Consider the following 25,570-nt stretch of genomic DNA (forward strand, 5'->3'; position numbering starts at 1 on the left):
AGATATTTTCGGGTGGCAGGAGCCGCCTCGTCATTTCCGCCAGGAGAAAAAGACACCGGCGCGGCAGCCGCGGCCGCCGAGAGCCGCGGGAGCCGCTGGGCACGGGAGCGGGCAGAGTCGAGCCAGAGCCCCGCTCGCCGCCGCCAGGGACCGACCTCTCCGCGGGGCCGTCAGCCGCCGCCGCTGCCCGCGGGTTCGCGGGGGCGGGAGGCGTCGGAGCGTGCCGCCCCCTTCTCCCCCTTCCTCCTCCTCCTCCCCCTCCCCGCCGAGCCGGCAACATGAACTGAAATCCCCAGAGAGGCACAGAGGCGGCGAGCGAGCGAGCGAGCGAGCGGAGCGAAGGCAAGCGGGGATATAGCGGCTCTCTGCTCCGCCGCCGGGATTCCGGGCAGCGCGGTCCCTCCGCCCCGCACAGCCTCGCCCCTCACCCGGAGAGCGGCGGCCGCCCGAGCCCCGCGCCCCCGAGCCGCCCATGGCCCTCATCATGGAGCCCGTCAGTAAGTGGTCGCCGAGCCAGGTCGTCGACTGGATGAAAGGTGAGGAGCGGCGCCGGGGCGGCGCGGTGCCCTCTCCCATCGCTCCCCACCCCCGCCCCGCAGGTGCGGGGAGCTCCGCGGCTTCCCCCACGCCGGGATCCCGCCTCCTGGCAACGCCGGCTGCCCCCACGCTTTGGCTGGGGCGGGAAGGGAGGCGGGAGGCCGTCGGGGCCGCGTCGCTGGGGCCGGGGGCCGCGCTGCCCCCCTGCCCCGGGCTTGGAGCGGGGAAGGCGGCTGGCGGTCCCCGGCTGTCCGCAGAGCCGGGGAGGGGGCCGGGGGCGAGGCTGTGCCCGGGGGAGCCTGGGGTGCTCCTGGGCGGCGACCGTGGTGTGGCGATGGAGCCGCCCCCCAGCAGCCGAGGGACGCGGGAACGGGTCCGGCTGCTCGCGGCGGGTGCGGCGCGAAACGCCTGCGAATGAAAGTTCAGCCGGACGTGAGGCGCTGGCCGGTGCCGGGGGACGGCTCGGGGGAGACCCGGCTGGGGGAGACCCGGCTGGGGGAGACCCGGCTCGGGGAGACCCGGCTCGGGGAGACCCGGCTGGGGGGAGACCCGGCTGGGGGAGACCCGGCTGTGGGAGACCCGGCTGTGGGAGACCCGGCTGAGGGAGACCCGGCTGGGGGGAGACCCGGCTCGGGGAGACCCGGCTGGGGGAGACCCGGCTGGGGGAGACCCGGCTGGGGGAGACCCGGCTGCGGCCTCCCCCGCGAGGAGGGGCCGGGGGGGCCCGCGGGCGGCGGGGCCGGGGCCGGTCCGCGCCCTCGGAGGTGCCGGGGCTCCCCCGCTGCCGGGAGCCGCCGCGCCGGGCGGGGCCTCCTCCGGCCGGGCCGGGGGCTCCGCGCCTCAGGCGGTCCCCGTCCCATTCCCCGGGACTGCACTTGAAGATCCGTGATGGAAGGGAGCGCGAACAGTCTGGGCTCTGGGCTGAGTGTGGTTGTTCCGCTGCTCCGCTTCTCCCGCTGCCTCACCTGTCCTTCCCTCAAATAAACTCTGATGGGAATAAAATTTGGAGCTTTTGGAAACGCTTTTCTTTTATTCTCTGTGTATGCCATTCTGACGTGGCTTTAATGCTGTGATGTGAAGAAGTATTTTGTTGTGTGATTTGTGTGTGTGTGTGTGGTATTTTCGTATTACCTTTAAGTTAAGCTGCAGCTGTGTTTTGAATAAATCACCATCTAGTGTTATATATCTTTTTATAAAGATAGAATGACCGGATGGGTACAAGTTTTGAACAACTGCTACATTGTGGGAGTTCTTTATAACATGCTGTGTGCTACCAATGTGACAGTTTCATCATCCTTAAAATTTCAGGCATATAGCATATGTTTTCAGTTATTCAATACTGGCATTTACAGCTAGCAAGCTATAATTGTATTTAGTAACATACATAGTTTTGCAGTTTCGGAAGCATTCTCACTCTGTAGAATAATAATCTAAAAGAATGATGTAATAGTTCATATCCTGAGAAATTAGTAAATATTGATAAGAAACTTGAAGAAGCTGCAGATGATCAGTATTAAGAGGAAACCATTTTCAACTTCAAAGTGTTTTTTACAGCAATTTAGCTTCCAGCATTTTTACTTCAAAATAAAAAGATTGTGTAAGATTTTTTTTCTAATCAGTGTCTGAGATACCTTCCCCATAATTTGGGGAATTCATGAAAACAATGAATTTGCAGATAATGCATTTTTAAACCACTTAAAAAATGTAGTAAATCAACTACTGATCATAAATGACAGGTGAAGTGCTTTGCATATTCTGCTTTTGTATTACATTATTATAAAATCAGTAATTTGAAAAGAACAGACTAAATGGTAGCATTAGAAATTGTGCTGCTGGATAAGGGTTTGTAGTTAGGAACCTGCGACTAATGCTCAGAGCTGCTGATCTTTTAGAAATATCATGTAAAGTTAAAAAAAAAAAAAAAGGCAGTTATTGCAGTCATGCCCTCTTTCTGGAATACGAAGCCTGTTTTTTAGTGTTTAACCTGTTTTTTCCAGCCTGAATGTTTGATTGTTTCTCTGGAGGACTTTCATTTATATGGAGCAAACGCATATATGTTGCTTCACGCTTCCATTTCTTCATTTTGTATTCTGTGCAGCACAGGAACTTTCACTTAGGTGGTGCAAGGAGATAAAGCACCTGCCTGTGACTGGCACTTTTGGAGGAAAAGCACCTAGGGAACCACTCTAGTTTCAAAAGTTGAGCCTGGAAAGGAGAATGACCAGTAGCTGGGGGCACGTTTGCTCCTGCCTGATGGGTCACACCTTGCTGAGTTTGTTGGAAGGATGGTAGTGGATAAGGGCAGGTGGTCTTTGCTGCAAGAACTTTGTTTTCCTTACTTATAATGTGTCGTGTTGCAAACATTGGTATTGAAATCCATGTGAAGAATTGTTCTTCTAATGCTTTAAGTGCTTTGTTTCCAGCAAATTCTGTTTCTGAAAGTTCCCAAAATAGCTTATTTGTATTTTAGGAGGTACCCAAGACAAGTTTGAAGAGTAAAACAGGAATGTGCCTGTCAGGAGAAGGGTGAAAGGAGTGTAATATTGGTCTTTGCATTAGCAGCAGTCAAGTCTGGTTGTATAAATTACATTAAACTTCAAGATATGAGAATATTTTGCTGACTTACTGGGGGTTATTTTACAGAATTATAAATGTTGAACTTGGTTTTAACCTCTTCCTTGAAGTAAGTGCCCTGCTATGTCATATGCCTGTTCAGACCAGCTCTGTAAAGAGAATTCTTCCAAATAGATTTTGATGTTCAAAGCAAAATCTTTCCTGAAAAAGGAAAATCCTACTGTTCAACATTGTTTACAGTTATCTGAAAGTAAGGGGAAATGAAACACTTTAGATTTTATTGTTCTCAGTGTTTTGTGATGGTCTTGTTGGTATGACTGGAACATTTGCAGTAAAAGGCCTCATCTGGAATTCTTTATTTAGGCAAAAGAACCATTACCTCAGTGGCATTTTGCTCAGTGTAGTGATGAAGCATTGGGCCTGAAATGACAAGATGTGAGAAATCAGCATGGGGAAAGTGTATCTCAAAGGGGTTAGATAAAAGTGCCAATTTCTGTATAGGGAACAGACTCAAGGCTGGGTATTCATGGAATAAATGCAGTTTCTCCAGTATCTTGTCAGTTTTTAATTCCTCAACATGCACATTGTCTGTGGATCCTTGTAATGGCCTAATGCCAGTGCTGCTGAGCTACAGGCTGTACCTGGAATTGGTTATACAGATAAATAACTATCTAAATTTTGACTATGAAGATGTGTACAATAAGAAGTTGTGGACCAAAGTACCAGTTAAAACTTTGGAAATGAAAGGGACAAAGTGAGGGGAACCTATGTCAGCATATGAGTTTTGCAGTGTTTAAAGTGAACCCAGAAGAGTAACTGTCATAGAGCTGGAAAAAACGTAGATGGATTAGCTCATCTCTCCCACAGGATGGCATATTGTACTAGGAGGATAAAATGAGTATTTAAATTGATTCAAACCATGTATTATTGTGCTTTTCATCTATTTAATACTAATTTTAAAGGTCCTGTATGGATCAGTGAGATTAAAGTGTGTCAGCCACCTCCTCTGCCTCCCCTCTGGAGGACATGTGTGGATTCCACTGCTGAGTCTCAAGACGTTGACACGTTACAAAAGCAAGTGTCGTCAAACGTCATGGCTTTCACTCACTCAGGAGGCAAACATGCCAGATGTATTTTAGGTTTCTGAGGTTCTGCGTACACTTAAAAGACACTCACTTACTTAACAAACATTAGGATGTTTTTGACTGATCTAACTTCTTTGGTCTGAGGTTATTGATGATTGCTGTAGTTTGGTAAGGGCTTGCTGCTTTTAACAATATTCAAATTTTAATTCAGTACCAATCTCTCAATGGCAGAATCTGTTCCATAAGGCAGTCCACCTGAAAAAAATCAATATTACTCTATCTAACAAAGCTTAAATATTTATCTTTTGCTTGCTGAATGACAGCTCATAGGGCTTGTATGAGGCTCATACAGTTTAAACTGTTGCAACAGTAGTCCATACTCAAGAAGCTGACATCTGAAGCGTGGGGTTGCCTTTAAAGGCTTCTAATGCTAAGGACTAGGGGCTTTTAACCTCTATAAAATCTACTTTATCAGGGCTTAGAAGAATGCGGATATTTAGAAGGACTGGGGGGGAGGGAAGCAGAAATATGAACATGCTAGCAAAGTGAGAGCAGAGTATTAAAGTTCCCCACCTGTATGATTAAATATTGCATGGGTTTGAGAACTGTTTCTGTCTGCTGTTTGCATGCTGAAGTTCATGTCCATTTTCAGTGGCACGTGTGTTTGCAGAGTCATCATGGACTGCCAAGAACTGTGCTCCACTTGGTGTTGTGGGAATTATGTGTTATTCATCAAGAAAATGAAAGTTTGTGGGAATGCTCCGACACTAAATGCTCAAATACTTAATGATGATTTTTAAAAAGTATTGCCATGGGGATCCTCCTACTCCTGTTCGTGCATATGCAGAGCCCTAGGACTGTTTTGGCAGCACCTGGGTTTTGCTGCAGTTCCTAAACCATCAGTTAGCAACAGGGAAGCTCATCATTGAGGTCACAAATTTTGTCACAGCTCTGGCATCTAGCAATCTAGTTTAGGCCTTAAAAAAGGTAAGGGTGAATCCTGTGTTCAGGGTCACTATCAGACCGACCTCGTTTTTGGCCATAGCTTTCTCTAAAGGCTGACATGGACTGAATTTAGGGGGAGCTTTTTCCAACATAGGATAGACTACAGTGTTACAAAGGCATGTGAACACCTACTTTATGTTAAAGAGGAGGTGTGTTTCCACAAATGTATGTGCCTCATTTAGGGCTTTCAATTTTGTCCATAATTTCTAGTTTTTCTTCTAGTGGTCTATTAAGTTAAAGTTTCTTTCTTATGCTACTTCCCTTCATGTTGATTTTGGCACGGCACTTAAAAATTGTGCCTATTGGAAATAATATGGAAAAGGCTGAGTTGTCTCAGGGAAAAAAAAAATAGCTGGATGAAAGTATAAAAAACACTTGGATTCTGAAACTTCAATTCCTTGTCAAGTGTGTGTAGATGACTGATGAGAGTCATAATAGTCATCAATTTAATAGTCATTGCTAAGTGCCATATGTGGAATAGATCAGGCATTTTACAATTTGTCAGCATTAAACCACTATTTTCTTTCTCCAATGTAAAGCAAACTAAAATTTTACAGTATCGGAGGGTACATGTAGTACTCCATTAGCTTTGAAGTGATGCTATTAAATGGATTTATGACTTACTGTAATGTCTAGCAAAAAAAGCTGTAGAAAAATATGAAATAATGCCATAGCTGGAGTTTATTTTTGATGAGCACACAGCCTCTTTAATTTATGGATAGTTGCTCTGTAAGAAAGTAACAAAAATTTTAGTCAGACAAAGTGGGGGACTTTCTGGAGAAGGAAGTTTATACAAAGACAAGTAGTCAAGAATCAAACTGTACTGTTCCAAACTTTAGTTTAAAGGACTCCAGCTTTAAAACTGTATTGAAAGCAGTGCTGGAAGATCTCTCTCCCTCTAGGTTGTTTATTTTTCCTGTGGATCTCTCACTTTTTGCTTGCCCTTCTGACATTAGGAGTTTTAGCAGTATCAATGGCCACCGCATCAATCATGATGATGTCTTTTAGAGCATCTTTGTTTGTGATTAGAAAACCTCTCGTGCCATTGTTTATCAGCAGAAGATGAAACTGCAATTGCAACTGGGATGTGTCAAAGCCTAACAGCCGGGTGTTGCCATAGCAAAGGCGATGTTACATAAGCAGCCACTCTGCAAGTAATTCATGCAGCCAAATTTTAAGCATAACATCAGAATTCATTTCTAAATTTATGATCTTTTTAGGAGGGAGCTTTCCTAGATGAGGTCATTTCAGTCGCTACTGAAATTGATATGCTTAGTTGTGAAGCTCTTTTAGCACTGCCCATTTACACCTTTATTTTGTTTGAACATATTGTTCTATTTCTGAAACATCTGTTAGTTTAAATATGGCCTCACAATATGTTTTCTCAAGTGGTTTTTTGCAACAATTTGGTAAAGCTCTGTATTTTGATCTTATTCAAATTTATTTGTACAATGCAGTATTAAACCAAGCAATTTACAAATGCCTTTTCTGGTTAATAGGTGTCAAGAATTTTGCAAGGCAGCAATATAAACTAGATCAGATGAGAGGATTGAAATATATATATACAGATGTATTTTTAGAATTTTTGCAAGTAGTTGTCTTTAAGCACTCTTAACAATAATAACCCAGGCAGTTTTATCTTCTAAACCCCAAATTGACAAATGGTCTAGCCTTTCTGTCTGATCTGCAGAAGTGTAGATAACCATTTAATCTCAGTTAAGTTGCTGTAGCTTTTGATTGTACTGTATTTCCAAGAGACAAGTAGTAATATTTGTTGCCATTTTCCAGAGGAATAAGGAGAAGCTGTTTTCTTAGAAATTCCTGAGAAATGCCAAATTCATTTTTCTTATGCAAAGGGAGTCCAGCACTGTCTATAGCCAGTCATTTTATAGTACTGGAGGCTTAAAAATCTACCCCATTTTGTGCTACTTATCTGCCACATAATATTATCTTGAAGAAAATAGCTGTGGATGTCATCTTGTAGGATGTTTGGCATTTCTAGCTTATCCTTTAAGTAGAAATTTAGGGCACTTGGTACCTCAGATGAAGTGGCTAGAATAGTAATTTCGAAGTGTTTGGCTTAACATGATTAACATCTGCTACAGTACCATATGGTGGGAATTTCCAAGTAAACTATTAATTAATATTGGAGTTCACTAGAGTAAGCCTTAATTAAACTATATTCAGCTTAAGTGTATTATTTTAATATAGTCAGTTGCTGTGCTTTTGTACTGTTGTGTGAAGAAGAGGGAGAAATGTTGATGAGAATTATTTGAACCTTTAAATTGAAGGTTCAAGTAGCTTTTAAAATAAATGGTTTAGGACTCGCATCGGCCTCAAGCATCCATTGATCTAAATGGAACAGGGTCTATATTTGGTGATGTTAAGTTGTGCTTTGTGAATGCTGTGGTGACTCCTCTGCTAGGATTTTACTGGTGTGGGGTATGGGTGGTCAGAGGGTGTCCAGCAGAGCTGCATGAACCATTTTCACAGAGCTTCGATATTGCTGATGGGGCCGTGCCTTTGCCACTTGGGCTGTAGCACTGGTGGAATGATACATTCCTGTGTGAGCTGACCAGAATAGTCTGGAAGAGTGCTGGGGTGGCAGCTGAGGTTGTTCATGAGCGTGGGTAATGCTGGGACCACTCCTTGGCCTCTTGTATTTGGAAGGATGAGCATACCCACGTATAGAGCTGAGCAGCTGGCGGGCTCACCTCTAAAGGGTTTTTTCCTCCCACAGGGAATGATTGTCAGCTGTAAAGAAGTTGATAACATTACTGGTTTTGTTAAAATACACAGTTTATTTTTATTTCGCCCAGATCCACCAGTTGCCAGTAGCTACAGCTATAAATGGCGTATTTTTAAATATGTATTTTTTCCCTGTTTTCTCCTCCTTCTTTATGTCCTTTCTCTCCTAATAATCTTCACATCAATAAGAACGTGAGGAAATCCTTCCTCTGCGTATTGAGGCCAGGTAAATATAGGTGGGATGTGCCAGTGTTGACTGAGTAATTCACTAGATGGCATTCTTCCCTCTGAGTCAACACTGAAACCCTTCATGGGAATGATGAGAGAACTTAGTCATTTTAGGGAGATGCCAACCTGAAATCTTGACCAGGTGTGGTTGCTGAAGGCTTGCTTCATAGTGGTGGGAGAATGAGCTGCAGCACGCTAATTAAATTCCATGTTAATAATTAAAATCTTTGTAACTGGATTCCCCTCATCGATATCCATTACTGACATGCACCTGTCTTACTTTCTTTAATTGCTTTGTAGTTTTGTTGGCTACTTTTGTGTAGTTGGTAGTTTAATTTGCAAGGTGCACTGCTGTTCTTGTCCTCGCTTTGTTTCAGATTTTTCTCTTTGGAGAAATATCAGTGGAGGGATCTGCTGAACACAAAAGAAAAACATCTCTAAAAAAAAATTCTTTGGTTGTGTACCCTCAATAGTTGTGAACCTGCACTTGTCCTGCTTTGTATACATCTTTTAAGCACCAAAAAATAACAATTTTCTTCTTGTTTCTTCGCTTTGAGTGAAGTGTGACTGGAGACATTTTTGTGAGATATCCAAGTTGTACCTGCTTGAGTGTTCAGCATTGGCTGACATCTGGCTGTCTTGTTTATTGTTGCTTTATCATCATGGATAGAACCATGTGCTTTTTTTCTCCATTTCTCTTCAGATATCAAGAATGGCTGGTTTTGGTAGACTTTATTTTATTAGAGCTAATATGAAAAGAATCCAAACCAAATGTGTTAGTTTATTTTTATTTTGGTAGTTCACTTCTGCTTTTTTTCTAAAATTTTCTATAAATGCAGGATGACAAAGGCAGTCCTTACTGCTTTTCAAGAGGTGTTAATTATTTCAAATGTTGCATTCTTCAAGTTTTTTTTTTTTTTTAATGTATATACTAGTTTAACCTAGAATATGGAGACTTAATGTTTCTTAAATTTCTTTTAATGTTTTTGGATGTAGTGTTTAGTATTGTGCCCCACAAGTCCACTTGAAAATATCACCAGTTATTTTATTGTTGGATACTGGACTTCAAAAGCAGATGTAGTTTTTGTTGCTTCAGTCATTACTTCATTGTACTTCATTGTTTTAAACTGACCTGATCTTAACTGTTTAATGCAGTCTGAGGTCAAAAGCCTATTTCTGGAGTCCTGATAACTGAGTCCAAGAGCACAGTGTAGTGTGAGTAATTTGTCATGCTCTGCATGTGGATTTGACAGAGGTTTAGCCTGGAAGTGTAATCATTGCACATAAAAAAATTCCATGTAAGTGTCAATCTGAACATTTGAAGGACATAGGACAGCTTATCATTAGAAAAACATGACAGGACTCCTTGAGAGCAAGTCAATTAATTTTTGAAAATAACTGGATAGTCTTTAAAGGACTGTTTTAATAATGAGTGCTTTAGCAAACTTCATTACTGAGAGTATTTGGATACCTAATGAGTTATAGTGAGGCTACTGTTTGCAACTACAGAAAGTATAATGATGTATATGTAATAATGAAGTTTCTGTATTTCCTATGATTACCATGTTTTCTTGTTGGTTTGATAGGATTTTTTTGGATGTGTTTTTTGTTGTTCTTGTGGGTTTTTTTTTCATAAATTGGTTTTGGTGTTCCTGATGTACCTTGGCTTGAATAAGACAGCTGAAGAGTAGTGACAATGAAGAAGTGGTAGCCATCTCACAGAATCACATAATTGTTTGGATTGGCAGGGGCCTCTGGAGATAATCTTTTCCAAACCTGCTGCCAAGGCAGGGTCACCTGAAGCAGGTGACAGGAGAATGTGTCCAGTTGGGTTTTGGATATCTCCCGAGAGGGAGATTCCACAACCTCCTTGGGCACCCTGTTCCAGTGCTCTGCCACCCTCAATGTAAAGAAGTTTTTCCTCATGTTAAGGTGGAACTTCCTGTATTTTAGTTTATGGGCATTGCTTCTTGTCCTGTTGCTGAGCACTACTGAAAGCAGTCTGGCAGCATTTTCTTGGCCCCCATCTCTCTTATGGAAATGTCAGTATTTGAAAATGGTCTTGACTGTTTACCAGTCTGAGGTCTTGAGAAACAACAAAACAAAAATTACTTTTCTGTGAAAATCCCATGTACTGGGTAGTATTTGCTAGATGAACAAATGATTAAATCTATTGCAGAGGTCTAAAGGTAATTTCTTTTCAGTTACTAAAATTCTAGAGTTAGTTTTACAAGGAGCTCACCAGTATGTTGGTTGATCTGTCTTGGGCAGTAAAACTCTTTCCTGTTATTTATTTGGGCATCATCTAGTTTCTCTCTTCCATCTTATCTGTTGTTGATCAGTTCACTGTAAGCTGTGCTGAACTATCCAATTATAAACTGGAGGTAACTAATGCTAATGAGCTATGAATGAGTAAACCTAAACAGCCTGGGTAATTAATGCCTGCCTCTGTTACCAGGGGTTTCATGGGTATTCCTGACACCGTTGCCTTCCAAGGTGGGGTGCAGTGGTGTGCTGTAGGTGACTGCTTGGGCATCTAGCTGCTGTGACTGTGGGACAGAGGCTTGAGTCTGCAGAACAGCATGTCCTGAATGTTTTCCACCTCTGCAGATCTGAGCAAATTCCTCTTTAGAGAAATGAGTGCTCTGTTTAATAGAATAATTGAAAATAGAACTTCAATATGTGACAGGTCCCTTCAAAAACCCAAAAAAGTTTGTTTTCTAGTTCAAGAGAAGGTAAAGCTGAATACAAACTTCGCTGTCCCCTCCATTATTAAAAAAATATTTTAAAGACCTCTACTTTACAAAACATTTGTTTTTCAGTTGACAGTCTATTGTAGTCTGTGGTGGGAATGGTGACGTTTTAGATTCAAAGGGAAAATGAACATCTTATAACTCTTCATTTGTGCATGTTCGAAGTCAGGATGAAATAAGACCTAGAAACTGTAATATTTCATTAGATTTTCTAGATTTGTTTATGTTCAGCAATGTGGTGTAGGTAATTGACTTGTACTTATCCTAAGAACCAAAATTGTAAACCCTAAGCCTTTCCCCTCTTGTTTCATGCTCTCAAATACTATGAGGAGTTTCCTGCAGAATACTGTTTTGATAAATCTTACTAAATCAAACTTTAAGAACTACAATGAACCTCTGAAGGCAAAGATTGATGTGTGTTGGGGTTTAGTCTGAATCAATGGCAAAATTGTTTATAAAGTTACAAATTTATCTAATTTTGTTTTGATAGAGTCTTTGAAAGTGTTATAGCAGGTCACAAACTTGTAACTCAAAGTTTTTGAGTTCAAAGTATCTCATAATGTCAAATGTTAGGCCTGTACTCACTAGAAGGAAAGTGGTGTCCAGTTTACAGTAATTCAAAAATGGGCATAGAAGTAGCTTTTTGGTGGTGTGATTTTGGTGTTTAAATCTCAAGAGGTATTTTTTAAAATGTTTGTTTGCTTTTGTTTTTTGTTGGTTTTTTTTTGTTGTTGTTGTTTGATGCTCACTGTTTTAGGATGTTTTTGTCACTGTGGAACCACTCAAAATAATAAATAGTTTAATAGTGAAATTATGTCATGAGTGTTGAGAATAATAAATCCTTGTAGCTTGTGTAAAAGAGCACGCCCTTCTTAAGTGGAATCAGACGCACTAAGAACAATTGGCCTGAGCTTTTGATGAGTTCTTAAATATGCTTCTTTCAAAGTTATTATTATATGACAGATGGAGAGTAAGCTAGCTAGGAATTCAGAGAGGTTGGATACAATCAGGTATAAAGAACTGTCTGTCTGATTGTTTTTTGGTGATTCTTTTACCCTTTTTTCCCCCTTCCCTTAATGGCTTTTTGCTGTGATATATGTGACTTAATATTTGAGTTTGCTCTGTGCACTCTAATCCAATTCCTTTGTTTAGTCAAATGACTGGTTTTTGTTTTGTTCTGAATTTTAGCTATTGGTTTCTGCATTAAATGTGCATATTTAATTAGGATATGTTATTAAAGATTAGATTCTCACAATGGGATGTGTGCCAGCTCATGAAATGAAGTAATGCTTGTCAGGAGATAGTAAATAATAAGCTTAGGAAGGTCTAAAAGATGTGTCTTGCAAAACATTACCCCCTGTAATGAGTGCAAAGTGGCAACAGCACATAAATATCAATTGTTTTTCTCCAGTGGAGCCGTTTGAATATGAGTTTTCTTAATTTGAATTAAATTTTCAGTTTAATGAAACAAGCAAGAAGAGATGTTTGTCTTCTCAGAAACCAGTTTCCCATCCCAGAACAATGGCTTCTTTTGAATTGAAGGGGAACAATCCAACATTCATGCAATATCTTGTAATCTTTGTTCACAAAGCCACTTTAAGAAATAAGAAACTGCTGTCCAGTGAATCTCCATTTGGCTGCAAGGATGTCTTGGGTTCCCAGCTTTGCTTCCAGGACTGTCTACATTTTGTTCTTTATTTTACCCAGAATCTTCTAATAATTGTGAGTGCAAGGCTTGGGAGCTTAAGGTTCCTTGTGCTCTTAAATGCCTTGAGCATCCTGGCTGGTGTGCCCAGGGTGGCATTGGCAACAACAGGATCTGGAGGCAAGGATGTGTCTGTCTCCATCCTAACTTGATCAGACAGAACTGCCTGCAATCATGCCCTGTGATCTTAAATTCAGGCATCTAATTTCTGTCTCCAAGTGCCTGAGTCTCTCTCCTTGGGCCTGGGCAAACTAAGTCTTCTCTAATAATATGTGCAGTGGGCTTTCTGCTGATGTTTTTGATGTTACCCCTGGTGCTTCTGTGAAAAGGAGCAGCTGGCACAGCCCTTCTTTGGGTTGCGCCTCCAGCCCGAAGCAGAGGGGAAGATGGGAACCTTATGTTGGAATGCAGTTGTATGATGTGGAAAGCAGAGTGCCTTAAGTGAAGTGGAGAAAAAAGGTCTATGCATACACACATACTCTTAGTCATTTTGGCCAATGCACAAAACATTGTTACTCAATACTGGAGGGACTTAGAATATCCTACAATTAATTTTGCATGAAACTCTTATCCCAAGTGTCTGAAAAAAATTACAAGAAATGGTCCTTTTTACTGTTGAAATGTTTTTCTCTGTGCTGCTGGACCCCCTTTATTGCTGGGCAATTACCAGTTGGTAATTTCTGGGCAGTTACCAGTGTTTCAGTAGCAGGAGAAGGGGCTGCTCATCACCTGCTAGTTGGGTCATACTGCTGTGGTTCCTCCTCGTTATAGGGGAGGGAGAAGGCTTAGTGTCTTATGTCATCATCAGTTTTGGTGCAATGAAGCATTTCTAACTGACTGTCTGCTTTTTTTTTAATGAAAGAAATTTGTCTTGTAACAGCTTTATATGCCCAGCTAATTAAAACCACTGTTATATTACTTGCCATGTATCCTCTTTGTTAGGCAGAAATTGTTTGCACTTTGACAGATTCATTTGTTGTTGATATTAGTTTTGTAGGATGCTGCTGTCTCAGACTTGTATAACTTAGAAATAATAAGGTGTTTTAAATACTGGCAAATACAAAGTTTTGTTAATGCTTAACACAGGAAGCATTTTCAGTCTTGTTTAGCTTCATAAGATATGGTTTGTTCTGCCTTTGTGAATGCCTCTGCCTTACATTGAGACTAAGCTGAATGACCTTTAGTTTTATACATGAAGCTTGGGAATGTGTTTTAAATAAAGAAATGGTTACAATGCCATAATCCTTTTCTATGAACCTTTTTAAAAGGAAAGATGCTCTTTTTTAGTGAAGAGGCAGGATTGTCTATTATTTTTCAGGCGCTGGTGGTGGCTGATGTCTTTCAAATTACTGGAGGCCTTGGATGTTTGTTCTGTGGTATCCTTATTGCAGAGCTCCCATTTCTTCTGCACGAATCTGAGCATGCACAGGTGGGACTCAAAGACTGCTGTGCTGCCTGTCACTCCTGATTTTAGGCTGGAGGTCTGAGGAGCTTCACTCACCTGGGAAGACTGAGCCACCTCCTAAACAAACCATACTTTTCCTGCTATCCTTTGCCAAAAGCTGTGGGGTGGATTGAGGATTAACAACCTCATTACTTTCATCCCTGCTGTTAAGCAGTCCCTTGTAAAGTTTTTTGGTGGTCAGATGATGCAGATTCTTTAACACACTGAAAAGTAAAAAAGTCATTATTAAGTGGCTTAAAAATTCACACATGAGTTTTCTGTTCTGTTTATTGTTGGCTGAACAAGATGGATTCTTTCTGTAAGTACAGAAGTCTTAATTTATACAAACCACCCCCACCTGCCCAAAAGTAAGGGATGGGGAGGGCTTAAGTGAGCACCTCTCTTCATCCCTGAGTAAAGAGGATGTTGCAGCCTGAATGGTACCAGACAAGGTGAAGTAAATAATTGTGTAGATTATTTGGAGGAAGAGATCTGGTCACCCAGTGGTAATTGCTCATACTTCTGGCTGAGCAGTAGAAGCCATCACATTTTGCCATCTAGTTCACCATTATTCTGAATGTAGGAGAGAAGAGACTGTTTGTAAATCATAACCCACTATGTTGTAAGAGGCCTGGTAGCAGAAACCAACTGAATGGGTACCTCTTGTCTTGGGCTCTGTAAGATTAGGCCCTGTATAACTTAGTTTGTCGCATGAAAGAAAAAGGCAATGTATGAGCAGACAGAAAAAAAGGTACTGCAAATTTACTATATTATATATATATATATTATGTGATTATTTTAAGGAAAATAAGGAACTCCTTCAGTATAAAATTCCTGCCTGGCATAATTGATAGGTCTGTTTTGATCTTGCACAGCACATATTACTGTTACATTGATAAGTGAGACACCGGAGGACAAATTTGTGTTGATGGAAAGTAAGCAAATATGCCACCGAAACCTAGTTCAGAAGCTCCTTGAAGCTTTATGAGAAATACCAGAGCTGTGACAGAATACTGGTACATGGTGTTGCAGTGGCTGAATGCTGAATCTGCATGCTGTTTATTCCAAGGGCAGGTGGAGCTTCTGTACACACTGCCCAGTAAGTCACCAGCTGTGAGTTGGGCTGCAATAGGACTTCAAGGATTTTTAAAAGTGCTCTGAAGAGAAGTAAGTGTACCAGATATTTTGGTGAGTCTGTACAGTATGTTAATGTGCTAAAAGAAGCTCAAATTATCGACTGAGGTCCTCAAGAGTACTTACTATTAGTAATGATAGTAAATGCTGACATTCTGGTAAACTCTAGCTGTTATTTGCACCAGTATTTGAGATATTTTTTAAAGGAACATTTTAATGGGTATTTATGAACTTCCTCAAGGCAAATTTGAAATTACATTATCTTACAGTTTGAGACTAAACTGTTACTGTTTGTGAGTTTGCATGGAAGAAATTATGATACTAAGATACCAACACTGGTAGGAAAAGCATAATGACATAGAAATTACAGAAAACTAAAAGTTACCAGTGCAACATGTTATGTATAAAGGATACACTGATTTTCTTGCTTTATTTCCTAATGGTAAAATATGACAAATGCTTATGGCATTTGCCATAGGCCAAACGTGGATTACAGGGAAGGGAAGGGGGGAGATGCTTTCGTACTCTTGATAGAGGGACTAAAAGAAGGTCCTTGTAGGTCTCTCTTTGGCATTATTGGTGTGGACACTGAGCTGCTGATGTGGGAGCAAGGTGAGGGCAGCAGGGTCACTGCTGGAGGTGGCTCTGGTGCTGGCCTGGGGGGCATCTCTTGCCACAGCCCTGAGCCTCCCTGCAGCATCCCTGGGTTATTGATGTGCTCGCCAGGGGGAAATTGCCGGGCACGTGAGACGGGCCTGCATGCAAAGGAAGGGAGGGATAAAGTCCCACAGTTAACAAAGACAATTCTTTCAGTTTGATTATCTGTAGAAGGCAGGGGGAGGGTGATAGTGGTAATATTGTGGTTTTATTCGAGATAGGTGCTGAAATTGGTGACTACCCTTGGACTGTGTGAAGCAGGGGGAAGTGAGAGCCTTCCCAGCAGGTGTCCGTGAGCTGAGACACCTGGCAAGACAGGTGGAAGACTGTCGCTATAGGACACGAGAAAGCACAACACGAGCCACTACAATGGCAAGGTAAAAAGGAAGAAGGTTTATTCTCTGACTCCAGCTTTTATACTTTTCCAAAGGTGACAGTGGATTGGAGAGTGAATGTGCCACCTCTCCAGTGACATTGGGCAAACCACCAGTACATCAACTTCCTCCACCCCCATGAAGGAATGCAAAACAATATGTTGTTTACAGAAAATGTGTGGGAAAGTTTTCTAACAGAATGTAAACTCAGAAGGCTTTAGAAAATCTTAGAGAATCAGGGTGACAGAAGACAGTCCTAAGGGGAGTCACTTTGTGTCACAAGTGCTTAAGCTACCAGGTCTCAATATTCTGATTCTGACTCAAACTAAGCAAAAGAGTTGGGTTTATTCATTGCTCCACTGTGTAATGAGAAGCTCTCAGTAACAACTGACAGTTCTGTTATGTTTTGAACACTCATTAGCACTTCAGATTAGCTCTTAAAGGACATGAAACATTTAATCACCATGTCTTTTCTTGTTGGCAGTAGTCACTAGAAGAGTGCTTTAAAGAAATTGTAATTAAGTGAAAAAATTGTACTTTAGTAATTTTACTTGGGATGCAGCAATTTCAGTCATTGAGATTACTGCCCTGAGGAAACTACATTTTCTCCCTTAAATAATGTTTTTAAATTCTTGAAATAGTAGCATAATAATTCTACATGCCATTTTGAAGCTGAGAAGATCCCCTTTTACTGCCTCTATATGTTTGGGCATTTCTAGTGTGTGGTGCAAAGGTGGAACTTTTAGTCATGATTGAAACTGCTGATTTCTCATCTTCCAAAGTCTGCTAGTTAATGAAATGTGTGATACAGCAGTTTTTTGTAGCAGTGACACATTCATTGAATTGCTTTTCTCTTCCCTAATACTAGTTAGCTCTTTAAAAAAGCTATTTGGAATAGACTTCTGACTAAGTTTAAGAAGGAGCTCTCTTAATTATAGATTAAAGGAAATTTTATAAGCCTCAGAAATCCTCAAAATACTGAAGCACAGTCTTTTATAATGTTTTCACCTTGATATTCAAAAGGTTTCAGTAAAATAAAACAGCTAGTTCTTTTAGGGGTCTGTAATTATAGGACCTGTTTCTTAAATTGAGATCTGTTTCTTTGCACAGAATCAAAATTTAATCAAAATAATTTTCATATAGCTACGTGTGTTCTAGAACTACAGAATATGTGAAAGATAAAAACAAGCATCCATTTTTAATAGTATGTTCTGGGGAACTCTAAAGGGAATGCCATGGAAAATACCAGTGAGAACTTTGCTAATCAACCCCTGTCCTTCTCTTTACTCTTCTAAATAGCCCAGATCTTTCCCAAGCCATGTCAGGAGATGTCTTCACCATGAATATGATGACTGTGATGACTTCTGCCAGCTGTGCATTTTAGGAGCATGCAGCCAGCTCTGTACCTAGCAGTGCATCCCGTGGCATCCTGTGGCATCCCATGCCAAGGGCAGTGAGGGGGCAGCTGAAAGGCTGAGTGAAAGTGAGAAGATGGGGCTGTGGCTTCCTACAGCTTCACCCCTGGTTTTGAGGGAGCTCTGAGCAGAGATCGGGGGGGTTTGGGCAAAGACATTCCATAGTCACACTGAAGTCTTCCCCAGATGGAATGGATGCAGTGAGGGACTCAAGGTATCCACTCTGCAAGGCATGGACAGGGCAGGAAGAGCTTTGGATTTGTACAGGGAATCTGGGGATGGGAGAGATGTAACTCTTGTGGGTGCAAGACTCAACTCTTCCTGCTTGCACTGAAGAGTTGAGACTTGGCTGAGACAGTCTTTTTTCTCTTTGCCTTACCCAGCCATGGAGAAGGAATGAGTGGACTGCAGGTGATGACTGCTGCAGTCAAAGGTCTTGGGAAGAACTGAGATGCAGGAAAAATAGACATTTTTTTTTCCTGTAAATGCTGAATGGTAAAGTTTTCTGTGAAAACTGACCATGAAAAATAACCCCTTGTTGCATTTTTCCTGCATGCCAATGGGGTATATTTTTCGGCTGGCATTTAGAGGATGCTGAGTCATGAGGACTGGGTTTGCAGTAGAAAGTCATCTCCTTCTCTCTGGATCTTAGCTCCCTTCATACAGAGATAGGAAAAATAACTTCTTTGCAAGTGTGTTAAAAAGTGGGGATGGTAAAATTGGAGAGTAAGATGCAAACAAGAAAAGGACAGTTATTACTAGAACTAAAAATACTTTTGTGGGTTTGGCAATACAGAAAATACTTATTTACATAAGGGAAGAAAGATTGTATATACTGCACAGCTTGTAGAATCCTAAAAATGCATTTATCCTCGGCAAAGCATCTGAAGGTGTCAGAAACCATAGGATGTTACAAGCACCTCACAAGAAGACATCTGGGACCCTGATTCTTGAGATTTCAGTGCAGCTTGAGAAAAAAGCTGGAGAGCTTTTTCCTGTAGACAGTATGGTAGTATTTGAGATTCTCTGAAGACATGAGGTGAAATCCTTAAAGTTTGATTCTCAGGTGTTAATGTTCAAAACACTTGCAGATTTTTTTTATAATACATTCTATATGTATTCTGTTCTACCATCTATTCTAGTACATTCTGTTTTCCCATTCTATAACATGGAAAATTTTTGAAGACTAAATTAATCAAAAGTTAGAATTTCATTATTTTGCCAGTATTAAAGCTAACATGAAGGAACAAGTCAATAGGCCTTATGGTTGTATAAAATTGTATCTGAATTAATTTTGGAATATATTTTATAATTTAACATTGTCCAGTAAAGTATGTTTAATTGGAGGGCTTTTAAAAAATATTTCCAAATGCTGATGCTTTTGAGATTTTCACAGTATTCTAAGGTAATGTCATTATTTTCTGGGAACGACTGTAAAGGACATACTTAGCCTGATATATATATTCCTTCAGTAATATCAATTAAATTATTTAGACTTAAGTAGCTCCACAACTTTCTGCTAGAACAAAGCTTCATCACCTAAGAAGATGTGCAAGCTCACACTTACATAAAATGTTAGCGTGACCTGTGTGATCTTTGGTAGGAATATTCGCTCTCTCAGAGTTAAAATCGTGGATGCTCTTAGAAATGAGGCCCATATTTGAGAACTGCAGTGTAGCTGTGGTATGTACACCTTGAAAAACTTACTCTGGGATTTTCTGATTTTGACTTTTTTATTTCTGCAGCTTTAATACTGCATTTGTGCTAGCATCTACCATTCAATTTGCATGTAGTTGTTCCTTAGTTACTTTATTGAGGGTGGTATGTTTCTGGGTTGCCAGTAGCTGTGAAAATAATGCAATAATGAATAGTACTGTAAAACTACTTTTGTACTGGCAAGGACTTCTGTTTTATCTGGGATGAAAGGTTTACCTTCTGGGAAGCTAAAAAAAAGCATTTGTTGTTTTTTATGCCTGTACGCTTATAAACTTTTTCTAGTTACTTTCCTCCAAGGCATTTTAAAAACATTGCACTCTCATTGGTTTTGTTTAATTGCTTTTAATTGTTTTAAAATGTTTAGGCATTCACAAAGTGTTTTTTTTCCCTCAAGATGGGAATTGACTTTGAGAGGATTTACAAAGTGCAATTGCTGCCAGCTGTCTTAGATATACATTTAAACTTGCTAATTTACTTGGTGAAATTATTTCAAAACTCAGAAACTTAAGGATCTAATGATTTAAGTTGGGCTGTGAAAGCCTCTAATCCTCTGTGTCCAAACTAGCCTTCCTCATCCTGTGCACAGAGAGAAGAGAGACGTTTTGGGATGGAATTCAATAGCATCAGGCCAAACACTGAAAGATTGTTTGCACAGCTGTGCCTAAGCGGTGACCAAACTTTTAAACAACCTGGTGGGGAGAAAATGAATAGAAAGGCCTGTTGGCCAGAGGAATGAGTTTCCTGGACAGTGCTCAGGACGTTATGAAGTCATTGCACATGCTGGGTCAAGGCTTTTACCCATATTTTCCCCTTGTGCTTGGGAAGACTTCATGCTTTGCTTTTTCAAAATAATTTAATTGGCTTAAAGCATCTGAATGAAATTCTGTACTGACTGACGAATGATGCGCTGTAGTGTACTTACCTTTAACTTCAATTAGGGAACCTTTCCCTGCCAGTAAACTGATTCACTGATGTGAGAGGAGACAGTGCCTGTATATCTATCTGTCTTGCTTCCTTGCAAATTGTAGATTATGAAACTGGACTACTGAGCAATAATTTAATCAGTGGCATCAGAAGAGCATTAAGCTCCATTAAATGTTGGGTCACCATCAATGTCAGATGAGTATTAAATTATAGCTTGCAACTTAGTAGTACTCATTCAAAAAACAGTGCTCAGTTCTTGGCAAGCATATAACAGTTTATTATGAAACAGATGCTTCAGAGCTTAACATATGACTGAAGTGTCAAGTTGTATCAGAGGACATTGTCCCAGCAGTAATGTGGCGCTCAGACTTTGTGAGACACATGTTAGCAAATCACTCCCTACCTCAACCATGTGGGTTAAAATTGTTTCATTAACAGCATCTCCTGTTGAATGCTTGGAGGTCAAAGCACTGCTCTGCCTGCCAAAGACTGGCTTGTGTGATTCTGTCTGCAAATGGTGGAGGTGCAGTTCTCCTGACAAGGAGGGATCTCTACAGGCTGCTCACAGTTTGAATTTTTCTGTAGAACAAACACAATTTTCTCTCTGGTTCTAGTGCAGCAAAACATTGCCAGCTTGAAATTTGGAAAATGTCTTTGATACCACTATTGCTAGTCACAGATTTTCCAAGTGATGTGAAGCTAGTGATGCCCTTCTGGATGGCTTTGCTAATGTCACCAGCAGCTCTCATGCAGCAGCTAAATCTTTTGAGGCTCTTGTCAGTCTGCTATACAGCTCCTGCCACTTCAGAAAGCTACATGCTGCAGGAGATGCTGATCTTGGAGCTATGCAGGAAGAGAGAAGGATGAAAAATGAATGCTTGGATAAAATGTTTTTTTCCATTCCTGTTTAGGTGGGAAAATTACAGGATGGAGCGAAAGAAGAGAGGGAGTGGGTTGGCCTGGAAGAGTAAAAGATGTGCTGAGGAGAATTTTTGCTGGTGATGGTGTTGGGAAAGGAATAAATGAGAGATGGTGATATAGGTTAAGCTTACCTGGTCTTTATGCAGCCTCTACCTTGGTGGTAAGATGGGTTCTCCAAATAGTAATCCAAAGAGGATCTCTGTTCTCCTCTGCTGAAGATGGTACTTAGGGTTCTTGCAAAAATTTTGCATGTGGTTAAGATTTTCTAATCTGATGGTAACCACAAGTTGGCCACATAGTCTTATGAGCATAATATTGGGGCAAGATAGTTAAAAGAGTGTTACAGTTTTCTATTTATTAAGGATTGCATTCTATTTATTAAGGTGTTGACAACTAATTTCTTATTGCTGTGCAGAAACCATAGTACTTTTTTGGGGCAGGGGACTGCAGATGAAAATGCTGCAGTTTCAGCTCAGAACTTGACAACTGGCTAGAAGGCAGTGGTCTTCAGGGATGAGTCCTATTAATTGGCTGCAGGAGGGGCTGACTGAGGTGATGGACCAGTGTGTTGCAAAACCACTCCAGTCAGAAGTCTCCAGAGTGTCCTTCTGCCCATAGCTTGCACCCTGTCATTTGGGCTTCATTTGCTTGTTAAAAAGTACTGTCCCAAAAATCTGCATGTCCTATATTTTTATTTTCAAAACTCTGCCAATAACTTGTTGAATTTTTGATAGTAAGCTATTAATATAAAGTGTCAGATATTATTTCAATTTTCTGCCTGTCTACCTATTACAGTTCTGAAACTGACTGTTATGCAGAGAACCAACTCTGAAGGGAACTTCATCAGAGCAGAACCTGTCATGAGAAGAATTGCACCCTTATCTTAGGCATTAGAATTGTCAGTTCCTCTCTACCAGAGCTTAACTTCATGCATGCTTTATTATTAAAAGCCCTGTTATTTCTGAAATAGTTCAAGTTATGAAAGACATTATAAAAGAACTGGAAGTTTTCAGGTATTGCTGTTTCTTAATGGGGGATGAAGTAAAACACAAACACTAGCATGCATTTGATGCAATGCAAGATCAGAATACAGCTGATACATGGTTAAGATTTGGAAATGGTGATAAAATTTTGAGAAACACAAATTATATATTTCATACTTGGACATAAAGATGTCCTCTCTTTAAAAAAAAATACAATAAACAACACTCTAAATTTCACTCAGAATGTTATTTTTCAGTGAGCCCCAGAGGAATTTGTGACAAGTAACTGGGAGCCGCTTCTTTCAGTTGTTAGCAAAAAGTAGGGAGGCATGCAAAGTCAGCCAGAGCTAATATCAAAATAATAATTATTAACTCATTCATGTTTTACAACTATTTGAAATTACATCTATCCAGCCTTCTGTTTCAGGAATGTTTTAAAGGTTAAATATAGAATAAGAAATGTCTTATATAGTAGAAAAATCAATACATATAAAAAGTCCTATTAAACTCAGCAGAGTGAAAATTCAGGGTTTTCTTCACCTTGTTTTTGTTTTTTGTCTTTCTTTGGTTTTTAAATTTTCCTGGCTTTTGATTAGGTATGGATTAAGTGCTAACAAAATACATAGGATTTTTATACTGTTGTCTTATCACTTTTCAATATAAATAATGCTTAGATGGGTAGGAGATAATGGAGCAAGACCAGGAAGTATACTACAGTTGACTATATCCAGCTAGCACAGGAAATGCTAAACAGCACTTAGCATAAACCTCCTGCTGATATCTTGTGGAAATGGGCAGGAATAAAGGTAATCAGTGCACTTTATCCCATGCTGACCAATACAAGTATTTAGTTCTACCAGCCAGGGTTATTGCAGAATAAAGCATGAAGTTCACAGAAAGGAAAGGCAACTTCAAAATTATGTCAGTGGTAAAATTTCACCTGTTTTTTGTTTTTTTTTTTCCTTGTTTGTTTGTTTTGGGCTTTTGGTTTTGTTTTGTTGTTTTTTTGTTTTTGTTTATTCCCTTTTAGCTGATAAGCTATGGCAACAATAAACTAGAGCTGCAGTTGAACCTCAGTGTTGGTTGTTTCCCATGCCTTCCAAGTGCCTTGGGGCAGGGCTGTTTGTCAGTACAGCTAAGGGAAACACAGGAGAACATCACTGTACCTTGTGTTGCCTTCTGGAGGGCTCTGTACAACTAGAGCTCTCAGTGCAGCATGTTTTCTGTGATGTTCCTGGCCTCTTTCTACGTGAATTCCTTGGCAGGGTGTGTGGTGTGCATCTTCCACCTCCCCACAGGCAGTTGTCAGTGTTGCCTGCAAAAGTGGAAAGTGCAGGAATTTCAGGTTATTAATAGGATTTGCCAGCATTAGGCCTCTGAATGGGTGAAGTAAATGTATGTGTATATATGTTCATAACACTAAATGACAGCATTTTGCACAAATGTATTTAGTGTGTAATACTATTATTTAATGAATTACCTAATCCTGTCTTCGGGAAAGAAGTTTAAGGATTCATGCTATTAATTAAGTGCTATGCAGTTAATAGTTAAAAATAAATTATTATTTTTGTGTGTGCACATGTTACTTTCCATGTGAATGTTCATTTCACTTTTCTGGGGATATAACATTGACAAGACTTGAAAGAGACTAATGTCGAAGTAGATTAATTCAGTCTTTGAAGGGTCTAATTCCTAGTTACAGCTTTTTGCTCATATGGATAAATAGTACAAGCAAGTGATTATGTAAAATGAGAAACTAACTAAAGTGTAGTTTAGCTTATCACTTCAAGAGATCTTTTTTTTAAATTTTATTTTTATGTATGTACAACCTCGGCAAAACTGACAACATTATTTTGAAAACTATATTGCTAAAGAAAATAAAAACCCAAAAGATATATTTTACCATGATCCAGTTGTGTGGTTTGCATTTCCACTTTACAAGCTTACAGTCCATGTTGTAGATTTTTACATGATGAAAAGTATTCTTTACTTCTAATGAGAGAGAGGAAGAGTGGGGAAGAGCACATATGTAAAGTTATCCTTGCCTATTCTCTTACGTAAAGCTCTCTGCTTTGGATATAGTTTGAAGCAGATTGTGTTAGCCAAGAAGCTTAAAACCAAAATTTTTTTACTTCTTAACATATCTGTACATATCAGAATGTAATAAAGCTGTACTTACAGGACTGTTTTTAAAGTAATTTGAACATATTCTGTCCAATTATGGTTGATGTCATTAGGGTTCTCTCTTAATTGTGAAATACTTCCTGAGAGGAGGCAGATAGAGCCAATGAATGCTGGATGATTTTGCTGATCATAGAAGGAAAATGAAATGTAAAAAGAGGAAGAGTAATTTGAAGCATGGATGAAATCATTGTGTAAGTACCCCCAACTAAACTTATCATCTTGTCCCCTGTTGTTCTAGAGAGACATTCAATGTAAGTTAGCAAAACCACAGAATTGCTCCCATTGCAAAATAATTTGGCTTGCTTTTAACCATGCTACTGGGCTATATCAAACAGACCCTCTGTGAGGGCATCACCAAATAAATCTTGAAGCCTTATCTGAACCATTAGCAGATTTCTCCAGTGGGTGGGAGCCTGTAAAGTACAGAGATAAAGGAAAGCTTTAACAACTGTTGTATTATTTCTTCGGGGACACAGTGTTCCAGCTTATGCCAAAAGGATGCCTTCTGGCATAATAAATTATTGGCAGCAAAGCTGGTTTTCATGGTGAAAAACTCTAATAAAGACTGTGGGGGGGGGGGGGTTATCTGACTATTTTGCATAACAGCATATATTAGCCCATGTGAGGGAGGAAGAAGAGGAGGCCCTTTCATGTAACAACAACAGTGTGTTTCAGGTGGCTGCTCCAGAGCACTGTAAAAATGCAAACATGGGAAGGCATTTGAAAGAACAACCAGTACTTATTTACTTACTTGGCTAATGTCAGGGGTTTGCTTGGCTTACATAAACATCTTTTGACTGTCTAACTGTATTATAGTTGTTTATTCTCTTTAATATATGATTCATTTATATTTTCCAGGGGTGTGGGATGGTTACGGAGACATTGTATGTGAGGTGATGAATATTAGAATTATAGCTTTCCCTTTCTTCTTCAAGACACCCCTACACATATCAAAGTATTTGACCAGTGGTTTTAAGTTACAGATGTTTCTTTGTCATGTGGAGGGGGATGCACAGCTTTTTCTGCCAACAACTCTAAAACCATCCCAAGTCTCACACTGTGCTGAGCTATGCGAACTTCATTCTAAAGAGCTTCAAGCCTGGGAAATGCATGGGCGTTGTGAGAAGGAAAAAGGAATGGGAGGGAGTTCACTCAGAGTTTGAAGAAACTTTTCCTCCTGTCC

At 40.4% G+C, this 25,570-nt stretch overlaps 1 protein-coding gene across 7 annotated transcripts in view; it reads left to right on the forward strand.

The window, feature by feature from the left end:
* Positions 1–224: 224 nt before the first annotated feature.
* Positions 225–25,570, forward strand: part of CNKSR2 (connector enhancer of kinase suppressor of Ras 2) — a 205,531-nt gene continuing 180,185 nt past the window's right edge. For 2 of the 7 annotated variants that reach the window (XM_077781641.1, XM_077781643.1), the window contains exon 1: positions 226–536. In XM_077781641.1, coding sequence (XP_077637767.1) covers positions 473–536 — 64 coding nt within the window. In that variant the 5' untranslated portion in view covers positions 226–472. Of the gene's footprint in view, positions 537–25,570 lie in introns of all 7 variants that reach the window. The other 5 variants (XM_077781644.1, XM_077781647.1, XM_077781642.1 and 2 more) reach the window with 4 other exon arrangements.

The sequence above is a fragment of the Lonchura striata genome, chromosome 2 (genome assembly GCF_046129695.1).
Source record: "Lonchura striata isolate bLonStr1 chromosome 2, bLonStr1.mat, whole genome shotgun sequence".
Classification (NCBI taxonomy): Eukaryota; Metazoa; Chordata; class Aves; order Passeriformes; family Estrildidae; genus Lonchura; species Lonchura striata.